The 17885-nt window shown below is 36.6% G+C and overlaps 4 protein-coding genes across 4 annotated transcripts; 2 read left to right on the forward strand and 2 right to left on the reverse strand.

Moving 5' to 3' along the window:
* The first annotated feature begins 12 nt into the window (after positions 1-12).
* On the forward strand, positions 13-1557 carry LOC18018850. The gene has a single exon (XM_006401793.2). It carries the CDS (start codon positions 46-48, stop codon positions 1423-1425), a length of 1380 nt encoding a protein of 459 aa, XP_006401856.1. The 5' UTR covers positions 13-45; the 3' UTR covers positions 1426-1557.
* A 29-nt stretch (positions 1558-1586) lies between these two features.
* LOC18018851 (homeobox-leucine zipper protein HDG7) lies at positions 1587-4722 on the reverse strand. The gene is made up of 8 exons (XM_006401794.2): positions 4523-4722; positions 4309-4426; positions 3666-4217; positions 3458-3559; positions 3111-3323; positions 2531-2687; positions 2075-2430; positions 1587-1999 (listed from the first exon to the last, which is right to left on the reverse strand). Exons 1-8 carry the CDS (start codon positions 4720-4722, stop codon positions 1619-1621), a joined length of 2079 nt encoding a protein of 692 aa, XP_006401857.1. The 3' UTR covers positions 1587-1618.
* A 1852-nt stretch (positions 4723-6574) lies between these two features.
* Positions 6575-6926, reverse strand: LOC18018852 (protein 108). The gene has a single exon (XM_024156875.1). The coding sequence runs from the start codon at positions 6863-6865 to the stop codon at positions 6575-6577; it is 291 nt and encodes a 96-aa protein (XP_024012643.1). The 5' UTR covers positions 6866-6926.
* A 3246-nt stretch (positions 6927-10172) lies between these two features.
* Positions 10173-11156, forward strand: LOC112086518. Its single transcript, XM_024155479.1, has one exon. The coding sequence runs from the start codon at positions 10173-10175 to the stop codon at positions 11154-11156; it is 984 nt and encodes a 327-aa protein (XP_024011247.1).
* The last annotated feature ends 6729 nt before the right edge of the window (positions 11157-17885 follow it).

Below are 17885 nucleotides of genomic sequence, written 5' to 3' on the forward strand. Positions count from 1 at the left end.
GGAACAGAGTAAACTACAAAGTGGAAGAAGAGAGAGCAAGAGACAATGCTCGAGCTTCTTGGAACGTATAGGAATCTCATACTTCAAGCCCTGTTATCTCTCTTCTTAATCCTAATCCTCTCATTTATCAGAATCCCGATCATCTTCCTCTACGGCCTCTGTACCTACATCCAACCGGAGAATCTCGGCCAGAACAACGCCGGAAGTGGAGTCAGAGCCGCGATTCGACGTCCGTCTAGCGTCGACGATCCAAAGCCCAATGGTGAAGTCAGGAGGAGGAATAGATCCAAGGATAATAAATCCGAATTCGACGAAAGCAATGCCCAGATCTTCCGGATTAAGCTCGATGAAGACCACCTCAGATCTCGGATGTATTTCAAAGAGTACAATAACCTCTTCGTTTTATCGTTCTTAGCTGTTTCGTGCTTCCTTCTTCACAATTACTTCCCTGTAGATGATAGCCATGGCGTTCTCGGTAACGGGTTGATTTTCCCGGTTGTTCTGGGATTCATCGCGTTGTGTAAGGTCTTCGTCGCTTTGGCTAAGATCTCGATCGAAGGATCTGCTTCGAAGAAATCCGAGAAAAGACTAAGCTTGATCTTTGGGGCTTTAGGGTTTGTCTTCGGGATTATAATCTGTGCTGGGGTTTTCCCAAAGGGATTCGATTTCCAATTGGGTTCCGTTGATGCGTTCTGCTGCATACTCATATCTTCCTCAATGGCTTGCATCGCTGGTTTCCTTTACATGCCTGCAGGGAGAAGCGCGAGGTCGTTTTGGGTTGGTACTGATCAGATTAGGAGTAATCTGTCCATCATATCTTGTGGATGGTTTGGTAGAATGATTCTATACGCGAATTACATCGTATCGGTTTTCACGTCGTTGCTTTGGATCCATCCATTGGCAGAGATTCTAGTGAAGAGAAGTCAAGATGCTGGAACTAGTAGTAGTAGTAGTAATGGTAGCCACATTGGGTTGGTTGGTAATGTAGGCATGTCAAGTATTGATTTCGCAAAGTTTCGTGTTCTGTGCTTGTTGGTTTCGGGTTTACTACAAGCCATTGCGGTTCGTCCTAACCTCCAGATGTTTTTGAACGAAGCTGTGCTCTCGTGGTACCAGAGATTACATGGAAGCAAAACTCCTGATTTGGATTTTAGCAGGGCGAAGATGTTCCTTCACAACCACTTCTTATGCCTCGTTGCTTTGCAGTTCTTGGCGCCGTCGGTGCTTGTGTTGCTCTTCCTCGGCTTGTCTCAGATCGACCTGAGCTCTTTTGCTGTATCCCAGCTGGTATGTGGTTCTTTGCCTTGCAGCGATTTCGTTAGACAAGTGGGTTTGTTGATGTCTTGGTGGGTTGTCTTTGTTTGGTCGGGTTTTGCTTCGGCGAGTCTTGTCTTCTATCGTCGTGGTGTCTTATATGTCTCTTGAGAAAGTCTGAATCTTTTGTTTTCTTAATGTATTAGAGGAAATTTTTCAGAAACACAACAACAACAAAATCTGTTTTGCAAAATGTAGACTTTCGTCCATTTGTTTGTTTGTTATACAAATCTTTCTACTGTCTCCTACACTCTCACAAAATATTTCGAAAAGAGAAAACAAGAACAGGTCTTTAGAAATTTAGCTAAGCATGTATATGAAGTGCAGCTCTGATCTTGTGAATGGTGCAAGCCATGAGGTTGTTAACAGTTTCAACAGATTCCACGTTGAGTTTTGAAGTCGGTAGGCTGTTCACAAGGATCTGAAATCCTAGGGTCAGGAGACAACCTTTGCTTTCATGATTCACCAAGCCTCCATTGCTATCGACCTGACCAGACGATGACGATGAACCATCAGGCAATATCGAGAACCCAGATGGAAGAAGCGGCACATTAGCTGAATCTCCACCGCTCATTACAACGTTCATAGACGGGACATCGACAGGCGCGTAAACAACCAGCGCACCAGAAGCATCGTTCCATGTCTCTTGCAAGATAAGCATACTGCTCTCATTTTGATCTTTCCCCTGCAAATTGGAGTTGGTCTAATCAGTAATCAAGAGCAGAGATTTATGCACATTCACGATAGATGATAAACTCACAGCAGGACGAAGAAGAGAGACGCATCTTCCTTCTTGATGCCCTTTTGGGACGAGAAGCATGGTCTCCATTGAAGCACCATTAGATAAAATGTCCCACTGGTTTCTGCATTTACCATCACAGAGAAACTCAAACAGTCTCTGCTGAGTCACTGGTAACCACATAGACGTTGCAGCACTCAGGACAACACCAGACGGCTCAAGGCTCTTCCGGGTCAGTATCCTCGTTCCTTGTCCTACGTTCTCAGCGAGAAGCTTTTCCCATTTGTGAATGGAGGATGCAGTTATGCCTGAGTAGAAGTTGCGCTTCATACGCTGTGCCAGTGTTAGTATACTCTTGGTGCCAGCAAGTGACAAACCTATCAGAAAACATCAAAGAAAATATTTCTTGAATGATTCTCTCTTTTAAATCTCAAACAATTCAAGATGTAAAAAGCAGAGAGAGAGAAAGAGAAAGACCTGTGTGATCTTGAGAAGACAAAAGGGTCGTGTAGCTTTCACATCGTCTCTGTAGAGTCGCAAGCCACTTGGTTGCGCCTAGCCCAACGGAGGAACTGAGCAACGGTTGATAAAGTGTGTGGATTTCTTCAAACTCTGAATGTTCTATCCACGTTACCTGTTGAAGCTTCTATGTGTTAAACCAATTGTAGTAACTAGTAACAAAGTAACCCATTTGTAAGTAATGTTACTTAAGCAGATTCACTTAATTTTCAAGGAACAACATCCCAAGTTTTTAAGTGATCAAAACAAGATACTTTGTATAAATAATATATAGCAGAGAACTAGCCCAGACAAGAAGCAAGCTTTGCCTTGAAAAATGAAGCCTTTGATTTGAGTTAATAATTTATAAACAATAGAAAATAGGAATCTTTTTGAGTTTTATGATAAGATATATCAGAAAAGCTTCAGGTTCTCAGGCTAATTTGTCGACTCATTTGATATTACTAACCGAACTTCTTGGCTATAAACAATTCAACAAAATCTCACGCAGATCCAAGACACCAAATTTTCACACTAAGAAAAATGTTTAAGAAGTTACCTTGGAGAAACCATTGCCTATGTCTTGTATGATACAGCCTGAAGGAAGCCTCTTAAAGCCACCATAACTCTTCAAGTTTTCACCTTCTCTGTATTTATCGAAAGAAACATCGACGATAGCCCATAAACCATCTCCATGTTGCTTACAATATCTAAGAAACTTGAATTGTCGTATTGGAACTAATGGAGACATCACTTGAAACTCTGCTTCCATCTGTCCCAACCAAAAGAAACATGAATCACCAATGTAATCAAAGATATAAACTTTATTGTCTTGAGCAACAAAAAGGAAACATGAATCACCAATGTAATCAAAAATATAAACTCTATGGTTCTTGAGGAACATACCAATTGAAGAGAGCCGTTTCTTGATTCACTGTTACCATTGGATATCACTTCAACAGTTGATGCAACAGCTACAATACACTCAAACATTTCTGCCCACCGGTTCTATAAAAACCCAAAAGCAAGAGATCATGTTTACTAGAATACTAGTAAATGTATGTGCATTGATAAAAATCCGGTTCATTAGAGTCTACAGACAAGTTTCTCATACCGTGTCCATAAGAGTCTCCACTAGAGCCAAACTATCGATGAGAACTAAACCAGTTTCTCTTGAACCTTCAGCTACAAAACCGAGATGTTTACTACTAGCCGAGAAAATGCTTCGATACTCGTCATGATTCATGGTCTCTTTCTCCTTCTTTGAACATTTTATCCATAAAGGATTGCCCAATTCCGCTAACTTCATCAACTCATCCATAGCCTCCATGGCAAGACCCATAAACGTTGAGCTCTCACACATCATAGTACCTCGTCCTAAAGGCAAATGCTGTGTCTCAATCCCAACATTTGAAGGCTGCTCGAGTGAAACAGAACCGCCAACGAATCTGTTTCCTAAAGCAATAAGCTTTTCGAGCTCATGCTTGAGCTTAGCGTTCTCAATCCTGAGTTGCTGCTGCTCATATGAAACCTCACCAGGTATAACTGATCCACCACAGTTGTTGCATACAGGACTTCTCATTGCTTCTTTGAGGATACCGATTTCGACCCGCAGTTTTTGGTTCTCTTGTCTGAGAATTACATTCTCATGCCGCTCTATTTGCGTCTGGTTACAATAAAAATCATAACTTTTCCATTAAAAACAGATCTTTTTTCTTTCCATAAAAATCACAACTTTTCAGAAACTCGATAAGTACCTTCATTTGTGTTCTTCGGTTCTGAAACCAAAACTTGATTTGCTTACTCTCCAAAGCAAGTTTGCTTCCAAGTTCACGCCTTTGCTTCTCAGTAGGATGCGGACAAACTTTGAAGAAACTACAATCAGAAAATAGCAAAAGAAACACAGCCTTTAGAGTCAATATGCAACCGACAACATTTTGATGATTTTTTGATAAAACAGAGACTCCTTACGATTCGAGCTCTTGAATCTGGTAAGAAGTGTGTCTATGGTACTTTGTCTTCTTCTTCTTCTTGGGGCGTTGTTCATGTTTATCATCATCACCAGACATTGCATCAAAGCTATCACTCTCGAACTCATCATCATCTTTAAACCTCGCCGGAAAACTTTGATTTAACTCTCCTCTAGACAGATCAACATCATCACCATTCATTCTCGCTTTCTGCAATAATTACCAGCCAATAATCTAATTGATAGAGTAGGAATAAAAAGAAAGACAAAGCCACCAATGGAGAAAAGAACATACTGCAAGACTCGACATATTTGTATAGTCACTGTTTTTACTATTCAAAAAGCTTTTCTCAGTGTTTACTTTGCATTTTCATCAAGTTCCAGACCTTTCAAATTCAATCAATACCTAGAAGATTTTCTGATGACCAGACTGAGAAAAGTTTTGTTTGTCGTAAGAATGAGATCAGCAAAAGAGAGAGAGAAAGAAGTCTCCAGTGTTATATCATATGAATTGTCTCTTTTTTGGTTCGAAACTCTGCTTTTCTCTCTCTTTGTCTAGAAGATTTTCACCCAAAAGTTCAGGTTTTACCTTTGACCTTTTAATGCAATTTCTTCGAAGGATCTTTCAGAATGCGGAAAAAAACAAAAAAATGAAACCCTAATCTCGGACCAAAAAACAAAAAAAAAAAAAGCTTCGATTTTGACCAAATGGGTTTCTACTTTCTTCTTTTGTCATTTTCCCTCAAGATTTTGACAAAATAGAAGAAAGGAAAGAAGAAAATAAAAAACGGCAACTTTTTCAAAAAGCCTTGCGCTAAAAAGCCTAAAAGATCTAATTTGACTCTGCACCAATTTAAAATGTTTTTAACCTATGGTTTACCCTAACATCATAAAATATAAAAACAAAAATTTGTGTAAAACTGTGAAACCGATGGAAAGTCTTTCTTGAATTGACTCTGAAATTATCAAATGCCAATTTGAAGTACTTTATAAGACAGAGGCTGAGGAGCGCGTGGCCCGAGTTCGTGAAGTCCGCCGATCGGTTCAAGCCACACGCGTTAATATTGTTGTTAATATTGTTGTTCAGGTAGACTGCTAGGGGTGTTATGGTCATTTGATGTTTTTGGCATTTAAAGAAAGTTCTTAGGAGACAATTTGAGATTACAAAATGCAAACCTCACCTAGATTCCATACAACACAGTTTGTTTGATTTTTGTTTTCTTCAGTTATGTTTTTGACTGAATTTTTCCGAATTCTGATATGGGGCGAAGTAGATTCGAATTTTGAATAAAAGAGTTGGATAAAACCATAATGATATTTTAGTATTGTAAAAAAAAGTGCACTTTGTTTGTCGACTGTCTATACCGCAAACAAAAAAAGCTCGTTTAGTCAATCAAATATACATTTGAGTACAACTAAATCACATTATCTAAACACCTTCTCTTCAAAGATTTTAACAGCACTGCTTCTCAAAAATGTATGCAAGTGTAATAATCTAAAATAAAGATTCCAAACTTTGTAAAATTAGTAGCCACAGTTTTGCAAGAAATTAGTAGGATAAAATTTGCTCTCAATGTGTCACGTTTGATGCCCCAAACCAAACTATCTCATCATTTTCCTTTTTCTTTTGTAAATTTACTTTATGTTCATGTTACCACCATTTTTTTTATTTGTTATTTTGTTGGTTTGAAACTTCCTAGACTAAAAGCCTGCCCAAAGAATTTCATTCATGAAACGTTTGAGTTCAACCACTCGAATAATTTATAATGTCACTTCAATATTAATATATTATTCAATTTTTTATTCGAAACCCATTGGTTTTTGAGTGACTAAGAGAACCAAAAAAAAAAGAAAACACAACAACTCAACACCGAGTTTTTATTCTTAGATATCACTTCTTCTTGATCTCCCTCCATGCTTCTCCTGTCATTAGAAAATACAATAGATAGCATAGTATAAGCTGGTTAGATACATTATTATTATACATGGATAAAGCAAATAATGTTTTAAAACGTTATGGTGTGTTCTTACATAGATATAACGTCCATATATCATCAGCTGCATGAAAGAGTAGGGATGTTGCAGCGAGTGGGAAGCCTAGATGCAATGCGAAGCGTGTTGCAAAGGCATTCGCTTGGAACTGCCTCAAGGGCATTGCAACACTCGGCACTAGGGTTTGTCTTGTCAGCTCCAGGAACCACAAACTCACCACACACGTTAAGCCCACCCAAGTGCACATTGCAGCTCTGTCCATCCACCGTCACCACCAAAACCAGCACCACCATCACCGCCACCTTCATGATCGTCGCCAATGAAGACTTGGAAGAGCTGGACGATGCTGCCATCTTCTTCTTCTTTATCTTTTATGTATTATGAGATATATGATTTTGATACTGAGGTTGTTTTTTCTGTTAAATCTATTTAGAGTTAGGGGTTTTATTTATATAGAGTCGAGGAGGGTTCGAATGTTATATGGTGAAGAGGGTTTTGGACCTTTTTGGTTCGTTATTCGTGAGCTACCTAACGTGAGAGATCACGTATGTTAAGCTGCACTTCCTTTTTTTTTTTTTGTGTGTTGGGCATGCATGATTGTGATTTTATCATATGTTAATTGGCATGATTGTGATTTTATCATATGTTAATTGGCATGATTGTGATTTTATTGTATATTAATTGATATGCACAGTCTTCACCGTTTATATAATACTTTTTTGGCAACAATTTTGTTGAAATTTAAGTTCCATAACTAATATTTTTCTCTTTACATCTAGAACCATCATCTCATGCTTGAGAAAAATTTCAAACTCTAATGTACATCAGAAATTATGCGAGAATCATAGTGTACGCAATACCAGATCAACAGTTAGTCCATAGAAGTTTTATCTAACGAGAGAAAAGACATATTGATCAGTAACCTCTGCTCTGACTTATGTGATGTCATATAACCTATATATTATCACTAGAATTCCATCAGAAACTTTGAAAAAAAAATTATAGGTTTAGGGGGAATAAAAAAGAAGAGTGATTATTTATTTTTTGACGTAAAGAGGAGTTATTAGAAAAGTAATAATAATTAAATTGGTACCAGTCCAGTCTTAATTTTACTTATTATACATACTTAACTAAAAGTGATGCAAATAAAAAATTATACACTGAAATGAAATCAATCAATCATAATGTATTTGGTGAGACGAGATTTTGAATTAATTTTAGTTAAAAGTGTTTAGATACATGATCTTTATATATATAGTATAAGTAAAATTTAAAATTAATTGAATGAATATATATATGAACTGTTTAATTTATCATAGGTAAATGCATTCAATTACGTAAACTAATTTTCTCTTAAATCTTATATATATATTATATATATATATATATATATATATTACAGAAGATTCTGATATAAATTGGTATTAAGTTAGTATCATAAGTCTTCACACGAATTCAACAGGTGTATGAAACTTTTAAATTAATATAATCTCTTTCTTTTTGTGTAACAAGGGTTAATATAATCTCTTATTGATTTCCTAAGCTATTACCAAAAATAACTCGTAAGAAATATTTATAATATAATGTTTATAAAAATGGTTCAGAGATAAGACATATGAAGGTGTTATATATATATGATTAACAGAAAACATAAAAACCAATAATCATTGACGACCATCTTGGCCGTATATCTTCTTCAAAGTAATTCGATGTTTCTCAATGCCTACCCTACTTACGATCGAACTAAAATCATATTTATTTTTTTTCACTTCGAAAATTTTATATAACACTCTAAATCTAGTTAAGATATGTGATGTTTATTATATAACTAGCTACAAGCCTACAATCGACTTAGGAGGCTAAGCGGCCGATTTTTTTAAAAGAAGATGATTTTTTTTTTTGAACATCAAAAGAAGATGATTAAATGTCTAATTATTACTCTATTGATATTTTTAAAAATATTTTTTTCATCTTGCAGTGAATTCTCCGCATTTTACTTGTCCGTACTGTTCTTATCTATACTATCACCTACATGATTTCCCTTCGGTAATTATAGTTCTTTTTGTTATAAATAAATGGACTTCTAGTAACCGGCCCATTAACCATCAGGTTAATGTCTCATGGCCCATTAGGGTTTCTGATGTATTAGTTATGTAATGTATATATACACTGCTTGTGGAAATAATAAGAGCTGAGTTTTTCCCTTAATACGTTATCAGCACGAAACTCTAATCAACTGAGTTTTTTCCTTTGTCCCTCCAACATCAGATCTCTCCAATCTTCTCCTTTTCTCTCTCGTTAATCAACAAGGTTAGTAACCTCATAATTCACACGCATCATAAGCGAGCATCTCGTATTTTACATATACATATATATGCAAACCTGTTTGAGAGAATATTATAAATACGGATCGGTTTTATAATATTATTTTCATTTTCACATGATCAATCGCCGCTTGCTAAAAACTAATGCATCCTTATATGCTATATTATTTTATTGTTCATGCTTGTGTTTTGTGTACGTTTAATAAGTCACGACTGCTTTGCTCAATTGTTATATTATTTATGAATTTGTGGTCATGTTTAATTGTTAAGGTAAAATTGTATATATCTTGTTGTTTTCGTAAATCACCCAACATGTTTTAAAGGAATAGAAATATATGCACAACTATATTTTGTTCTAAATATGAATTTTGCAAAGAATATCTTTAGATCTATTCAAGGTTTGCTCACAAATCTGTTTACACTTTATGTTGTTGTTAAAACAAATTATTGTTAAATTATATATTGATGTCTTGCACTGTTTATATGGACGTCTTGAATAGTAATTACTTTTACAGAATTGTTTTTGATATATCACATGCTAATTAATCGACGAATCTATACTAGTTTTTAGTAAACAGCTTGCTATAGGTAGTCGTAGATCCTAGTGCATGAAACCATGTCTGTCTTTTTCTTGTGAACCATACACGTCAATTTCAGTATATTATATGAATCCTGCATCAAAATTTTGAGGCCAAATTTTGCATGACCAGCACATGACTTATAATTTTGTACTCTTCTAGATAAATCATACGCTTTCTTACTTTCATGGTCATATTTATGGATTCATTGATTAAGTTAATTGTTTGGGTGAGAACTTAGTTATACGGCATGATAGGAATAAATTAATATATGGTGTTTGTTCTTTTACGAACTTAAGTATTATTTTATTAGTTTACGAAACCTAGCAAATCCATTTAGTTTAATCCCTTAACCGATTAATAACCCTAATAACCGGTTTCCAAAATTAAATCTAATTTAACCGGTTTTGTTGTTTAATCGATCAATCCGATCGGTTTAAGCTTAATCGGTTAATTTCAAATTAGTTTCCAAAATCAATCTCTAGATTGCCTAAACCCTAAACCCTAAACCCTTTAAAAAAAAAAAAAAAAAAAAAAAAACCAATGTTTATCTATTAGAGCTAAATTTGGAAACCCTAGTAAACCGGCTAGGTTATAAACCCTAAGGTTCGATTTTAGAGTTTCCTTATATAGCAAGTTTCCTAAAATAGGAAGTTTCCTGAAATGGAAAGTTTTCCCAAGAATACCTTAAATCCCTTATTTCAATGATCATAGTCTCATACTATTGATTATTTAACATAAATTATTATATGTTTCAGATGTCAAACATTCAGAAGGTCGAATATGAGGCACTCACTGTCTCCGGAGATAACTACCTCAAATGGGCCCTTGACACCAAGATCTACCTCAACTCAAAAAGTCTGGGTGAATGCATCAAAGATCCCAACACCGCGACTCAAACAGAACGGTACTCGGCGATATTTATTATCCGCCATCACCTCGCTGAGTCTCTCAAGCAACAATACCTCACTCTTGAGGATCCACTCGAACTTTGGGTGGCACTGAAAAAGCGATATGACCATCAGAAAACGGTCATACTGCCCCAAGCCAAGTTCGACTGGAAGAACCTACGGTTCGAAGATTTCAAATCCGTCGAAGAATTCAATTCCGAACTCTTTCGGATAGTTGCACTCATAAAACTATGTGGCGAGGAGGTCACTGATAAGGATATGCTAGAGAAAACATTCTCTACTTTTGGCACTCCCAATGTTGTTCTCCAACAACAATACCGTGCCATGAATCATAGCACCTATGAGGATTTGATATCTTGCTTACTGCTTGCTGAGAAGAACAATCAGCTTCTGTTGAGGAACAGTGCCATGCGGCCTCCAGGATCAGCCCCATTGCCAGAAGGAACCAGAAAAGAGTCCAACTTCGTCCAACGTAACAGATCCTCAGATCGTGGACGTGGACGTGGAAATGGACATGGACTGCGCGACAGAGGACGCGGTAGACCGAACCAAGATAACCGACCTAACCTCAGTTTTGGTCGGGGTAAGGATCGTGGTATCAACAAACCGACCCAAAGAGGCAGTTCATCTAGACCAACTCCTTGCTCAAGATGCGGAATGACTAATCATTGGATCAAGAACTGCCGTACTCCCAAATATCTTGCTGAGCTCCACCAGAGGTATGGGAAAGATAATCATGAGGCTAACCTGGTTCATCAAGTCAATGAAGATGACTCAAAGGATGATAAGATTGATGGCATGGATTATGAGCTCTCCGACCTCCTTGATTGATCTCAAAAATCTGAATTTGTTTTTCATTACTTCTTAAACCTTTATCTTTTGTTTTTGGGATTTATTGTCTTTACTTTGGATTTTTAAGACCTTTTGCTTTTACATTTTAATTTATGGAGTAATGTTTTATTTACATCTCATTTTTGCATGTTATTGAATTATAATTCTTGTTTAATGAAGATATGCAAGACAATATGGATATCATTGTGGATAGTGGATCGAGCCACACTATTCTAAAAGACAAGAATTACTTCATAAATTTAGTAATCAAAACCGCAAACATTAGCACTATAGCGGGTAGTTCGAGCCTAATAGAGGGCCATGGCCAAGCTAATGTGTTGTTATCAAATGGCACATATCTAGACATCTCTGATGCCTTATACTCACTCAGTTCTAAGAGAAACCTATTGAGTTTCAAAGACATAAGATTGAATGGTTTCCATATCGAAACTCAGGATGAAGGGAACAAAGAGTTTTTAATGATCACTAAAATGATAAATGGCCATAAACAAGTTTTTGAAACTATACCCGCCGTATCTACTGGCATTTACCATGCTAAAGTCAGTATGATTGAGGCTAATGCTGCTATCAAAGCACGGTTTTTAGATTACACTATTTGGCATGATCGCCTGGGTCATCCCGGTGCGAACATGATGCGTAAATTAGTCCAGAATTCTAAAGGGCACAGCCTTAAACCAAATGGTATTTTCCCTCAGCACCTCAAGTGCACAGCTTGCTCACAAGGGAAACTGATTACCCGACCTTCACCAGTCAAAGTGTCTAAAGAGACCTTGAACTTTCTGGAAAGAATCCAAGGAGACATATGTGGACCAATTCACCCACCTTGTGGGACATTCAGATATTTCATGGTCCTCATTGACGCATCGACCCGCTGGTCGCATGTCTGTCTGCTCTCTTCTAGGAACCAGGCTTTTGCTAGGTTATTGGCCCAAATCATCAGATTACGAGCCCATTTTCCAGACTTCCCATTAAAGACTATACGTCTTGATAATGCTGGTGAATTCACTTCCCAAGCGTTTAATGAATATTGTATGTCCATGGGGGTAAGTGTTGAACATCCCGTTCCACATGTCCATACACAAAATGGATTAGCTGAATCCTTCATTAAACGAATTCAATGGGTTGCTAGACCATTACTCATGAGGTCACAACTCCCGGTCTCAGCTTGGGGACACGCAGTCTTACATGCCGCTGAACTAATACGCATACGACCATCTAGTGAGCAAAAATATTCACCATCCCAATTGCTAACGGGTCATGAGCCAGACGTCTCCCATATTAAAACATTTGGGTGTTCAGTCTATGTACCCATTGCACCACCACAGAGGACTAAAATGGGACCTCAAAGGAGGATGGGAATATATGTTGGTTTTGATTCTCCCACCATCATAAAATATCTCGAGCCAATTACAGGAGATCTGTTTAAAGCCAGATATGCAGATTGCCAATTTGATGAATCGGTATATCCTAGATAAAGTGGTGAGACAGACAAGCTGGTAAAAGAACTTTCATGGAATCAAACATCCACACAATGGCAAGATCCTCGGACTCTAGAATGTGATTCAGAGGTCCAAAGAATTATACATTTACAAAAGCTAGCTAATCAATTGCCAGATTCCTTTGCTGACCCGAACAAAGTTACCAAATCGTACATACCAGCTTGTAATGCACCAGTACGAATAGATGTCCCCTCAGGGAAAAGTCAAGTTGCTACAGAGTCTGACGCACGTAAGAAACGTGGCAGACCACCAGGTTCCAAAGATAAGAATCCCCGGAAATCAAAGAAAGGTGCAATGATTGAAACCGGGATTCAAGAGAACACGGATACAGCCTCAGCTGATACTTACCCTATCGAACCATCTCAAGAGGTTTGGGACGCCAAAACTCAAGGTTCTGAAGGGATTGATAATAATGAGATCTCAATCAATTATATCATATTCGGTTCTTTATGGAACAGAAAAGATGTTGACATCAATGAAACTTTTGCATACAAGGTAGCACTTGAGATTGCGCACACGCAAGAGGATCTAGAACCCACGTCTATAATTGAGTGCACTCGTAGATCAGATTGGCTGAAATGGAAAGAAGCCATAAACGTGGAGTTGAATAGTTTAAAGAAACGGAATGTGTTTGGTCCGATCTTAAGGACACCATTCGATGTTAAACCAGTGGGAAACAAATGGGTCTTTGTGCGTAAAATAAACGAACTCGGCGAAGTCGTTAGATACAAGACACGCCTTGTAGCACAAGGATTCTCACAGAGACCCGGAATCGATTATGAGGAGACTTATTCTCCAGTGGTGGATGCAACTACATTTCGATTCCTCATAAGTCTGGCCATAAGAGAAAACTTAGATTTGCGGTTAATGGATGTTGTAACCGCATATCTTTATGGACCACTGGACAGTGAAATCTATATGAGATTACCAGATGGTATTGAGCTCAAAGATAAGCATGCATCTCGTGATAAACACTGCATTAGGCTGAACAAATCCTTATATGGACTGAAACAAAGCGGACGTATGTGGTATAACCGGTTAAGCGAATATCTCATCAGAGAAGGCTACGAAAACGATCCGATCAGTCCATGCATCTTCATCAGAAAATATCAAAACAAAGGATTTGTAATCATAGCAGTATACGTGGATGACTTGAACATCCTCGGAACATCTGGTGAAATCGCCCAAACAGTTGAATGCTTAAAAGCAGAGTTTGAAATGAAAGACCTAGGCAAAACTAAATTCTGTTTGGGATTACAACTTGAGTACGTCAATGACGGAATCCTTGTGCATCAATTGGCATACACTGAAAAGGTACTCAAGAGATTCAATATGGACCAGGCCCACCCATTAACCAGCCCAATGGTTGTGAGGAGCCTTGGATTGGATAGTGATCCATTCGGTCCAAAGAAGGACGATGAAGAAATCCTCGGTCCTGAAATGCCATACCTCAGTGCTATAGGAGCATTAATGTACTTGGCTAGCCACACTAGACTAGACATCTGCTTTGCCGTGAGCCTCTTAGCTCGCTTTAGTTCGTGTCCAACTCAAAGGCACTGGAACGGTATTAAGCACATCCTTAGATACCTTCAAGGTACTAAGGACTTGGGATTATTTTATTCTAACCATAACAAGGATGGTCTAGTTGGTTTTGCTGATGCAGGATATTTGTCAGATCCGCACTGTGCCCGGTCTCAAACCGGTTATGTTTTCACGCATGGAGGAACAGCCATATCTTGGAGATCCATGAAGCAGACTATTGCCGCTACCTCATCCAACCATGCGGAAATCTTGGCCATTTACGAAGCTAGTAGAGAGTGTGTTTGGTTGCGGTCCATGACTCAGCATATCCGATCAGATTGTGGTATGGACGAAGATAAGGAGCCTACGGTGATGTATGAAGACAATGCAGCTTGTATCGCTCAACTCAAGGACGGCTACATCAAAGGTGACCGGACGAAGCATATTCTGCCCAAATTCTTCTTCACTCATGAGCTACAGAAGGATGGTCAGGTCAAGGTTCAGCAAGTCCGATCAAGCGAAAATTCAGCCGATCTATTCACTAAATCATTACCAACTTCTACACTCCGGAATCTCATTCATCAGATAGGAATGCGTAGACTTAGAGATCTACAGTGATGCCTAAACCAGGGGGAGTAATGCATGTTGTACTCTTTTTCCTTCACCATGGTTTTTTCCACTGGGTTTTCCTGGTAAGGTTTTAATGAGGCAACTTTCCCCAGCGCATTATAGAGATCCCGGTTTTGTGACAGGCACGGTTACCTTGTCCAAGGGGGAGTGTTATAAACAAATGGACTTCTAGTAACCGGCCCATTAACCATCAGGTTAATGTCTCATGACCTATTAGGGTTTCTGATGCATTAGTTATGTAATGTATATATACACTGCTTGTGGAAATAATTAGAACTGAGTTTTTCCCTTAATACTTTTCTATATTTTTTCTTATTGACCATTTTTTTTTCTTGAGCTGTAAGAAGAAACACATATTTTCGTGTATAATTGGATAGTTTATTTACAGAAAAATGTTTCTTTTTAATATCAAAATATTAGCCTGGTGAAGGATCTACTGGCCATAGTTATGGCAATAACTCCCCAGACCGATATACACCTACAGGTAGTTTCTCAGATATCGGATCAAATAGTAGACACAGTGATTCCGAAATAGATACTGAGGTATGTGCAATGTCACCAACCCGATCATTTTATGCTTACTTCTATTTCATGATAGAATCTAACAAAATACATATATATGTATATATATATATATATATATATATAAATAGATCGATATTCATTGCCTTTATTATATGGATGAGCAGGAATTATACGAGTTAATAGAATCGGTGGGAGACGTTAATATTAATAGAGGATTGCCTAAATGGAAAATCTCTCGATTACCAACTCATAAGTACGGACATAAATCCAGATTTAGGTGGTGGTGGCAAAAGAAAAAGAAGTTTGTCGCTGATGATACTCAGTACGATCATATCACTATATATTTATTTCGACTTGTTTATATCTACAGCTTGGTTTTTATCTTTGATTCCAGTTGTCATGTAAATTTATTGTTAGTCTTGGTTAATATTACATATATAGCTTTGGTTTAATTTGGTTTGGGTGACAATGTAGGTGTTCCATATGCCTAGTCGACTATGAGAAGGGAGATAAGATAATTACTTTGCCATCATGTAATCATATCTACCATAAGGAGTGCATTTCAAAGTGGTTGAAGAAACACACGGTATGAACATAAATTCAGTTTAAATCTTTACTGAATAGAAATACTTGTGTGAGTATGTATAGAGGATCATATGTTTGCAGAACTGAAAGATACATACAAAATACATTCAAATCTAAAGTTTCTAATGAAAATCATATATTCTTGTTTATTCAGGTATGCTGTGTGTGCAAACGCGAGGTCTATTGTTAGGGTGGTGAATTTTATTTAATTTATCACTAGATTAAGACTTGAAACAAGAAGAAATGTTATCCCATGATGGATTTTTTATATATAAAAAAACATATTATAATGTTTTAAATGTGTTCATTTACGACAAAAAAAAAATGTGTTCATTTAAGAAGTATATACAACATTTGTTGTGCAGATTATATGAACATGTTAGAATATAGCAATACGTGTCGATAATGACATGAAAAAACTTTGAAATATAAAATTCAAAAATTCAAAAAATAAAATAAAAAATAATTGTATAGAAAATTATACTAAATAAGTTTTACTATTTGTTAAATTAATATATTAAACGAAGCAGGATTTGGCACACTAATCACATCGCCAATTTCTCTAATTGACCGAAAGATATCAAAGACACTTTACATACTTCTAAGAAATTATCTCAATGCGCCCGTTGAAGAGAAAATAGTAGACCGTCTAATATCATCTAAATCTGAGCCCCAAATTACCAAAGCTTTGAGATCAATAAATCTATTGTTTGCGAAACCTGTATCAAAGGTTGACTGTCTGCAATTTTTGTGAATTCCAAACGATAATAGAAAGCTGCATGCATTTTCATTAGACATGTCTTGGTTTAGAGCAGATCTAAACTAATTGGAAATTACTTGTAATATCTTGTTACACATACCACACTCTAATAAATTATAAAAATGATTATTTTTTATTAGTTACAATAATTTCTTACTAATTTTGTTCTGATAATATATCATAATCCATTGTTACCTTTTTATATTTCAAATACATATTTATTTCTCTTTAATTTAGAGATATAATTTTTATTATGTTTAAATGTTTTACATATGTCGTAATCTTACTAAGTTTGAATTTTTAAAACTAAAAACTATCTCATTTTATCTCTTAATTACAATCACTGTTTCCAAAAAAAAAAAAAAATCTCTTTAGAGGTAATATCATGCGAGTAAATTAATCATCTATGTGTATAGAATTATACAAAGAAGCCAATCCTTTTGATGTTACTTTTTATTAAAATTAACAGGCAAGCAACTATATGTATTTTTTAGAAAGATCATAGTATGAATTATAAAACATGGTGGTGCCAATGTTTTCGGTGTGGTGTACAAGAAAAAAACAATTAATGATACTTTTTTTAATGCCCACCAGGGTATGAACTCTATATCAGATATCTATTTTTACAGGAGTTTTTCCAACAACGTTGATATTTAAAAATTTTGACTATTTTTTTTTGGAGAATTCTAAAAAAGTATCAAAATTCACATTTTCTATGGATAATGTGGTATATTTAGAAATTAAATAACAAAAAACTATATTCAAATGTGGAGAAAGACCCAGAAATTATATTCCAGATTGTGGAAACAGAGTACTTTGAGAAGAGGCACATCAAAGCGAAGGATAAACCAATATGCAAATCTCAAATATCACTAGCCCCCATTATGTGGGATGATGGTGTTATATAGATGAGTTTTGAAAAGCAACAGACAAAACATCTGAGCTTGGATAGTACTATTTTAAAGAAGGCATTGACGAATATATACTAGGAGCAAAGAATGTGAGGCATAGTTTAACCCTACTTAGAACTAGAAGCTCTTATTTGGACAATGCTTTGTATGAGTACAAATCAGAAGACGGAAGTAGATTTCGCAACAAACTGTTCTGAGTTGGTGAAGATGGTGTCGACATCTGAAAAATGATCTATTTTGATCTACACTTGGAGGAGTTTGCGAAGAGTAAGGAGGC

The sequence above is a fragment of the Eutrema salsugineum genome, unplaced genomic scaffold, assembly GCF_000478725.1.
Source record: "Eutrema salsugineum unplaced genomic scaffold, Eutsalg1_0 scaffold_2, whole genome shotgun sequence".
Taxonomy (NCBI): Eukaryota; Viridiplantae; Streptophyta; class Magnoliopsida; order Brassicales; family Brassicaceae; genus Eutrema; species Eutrema salsugineum.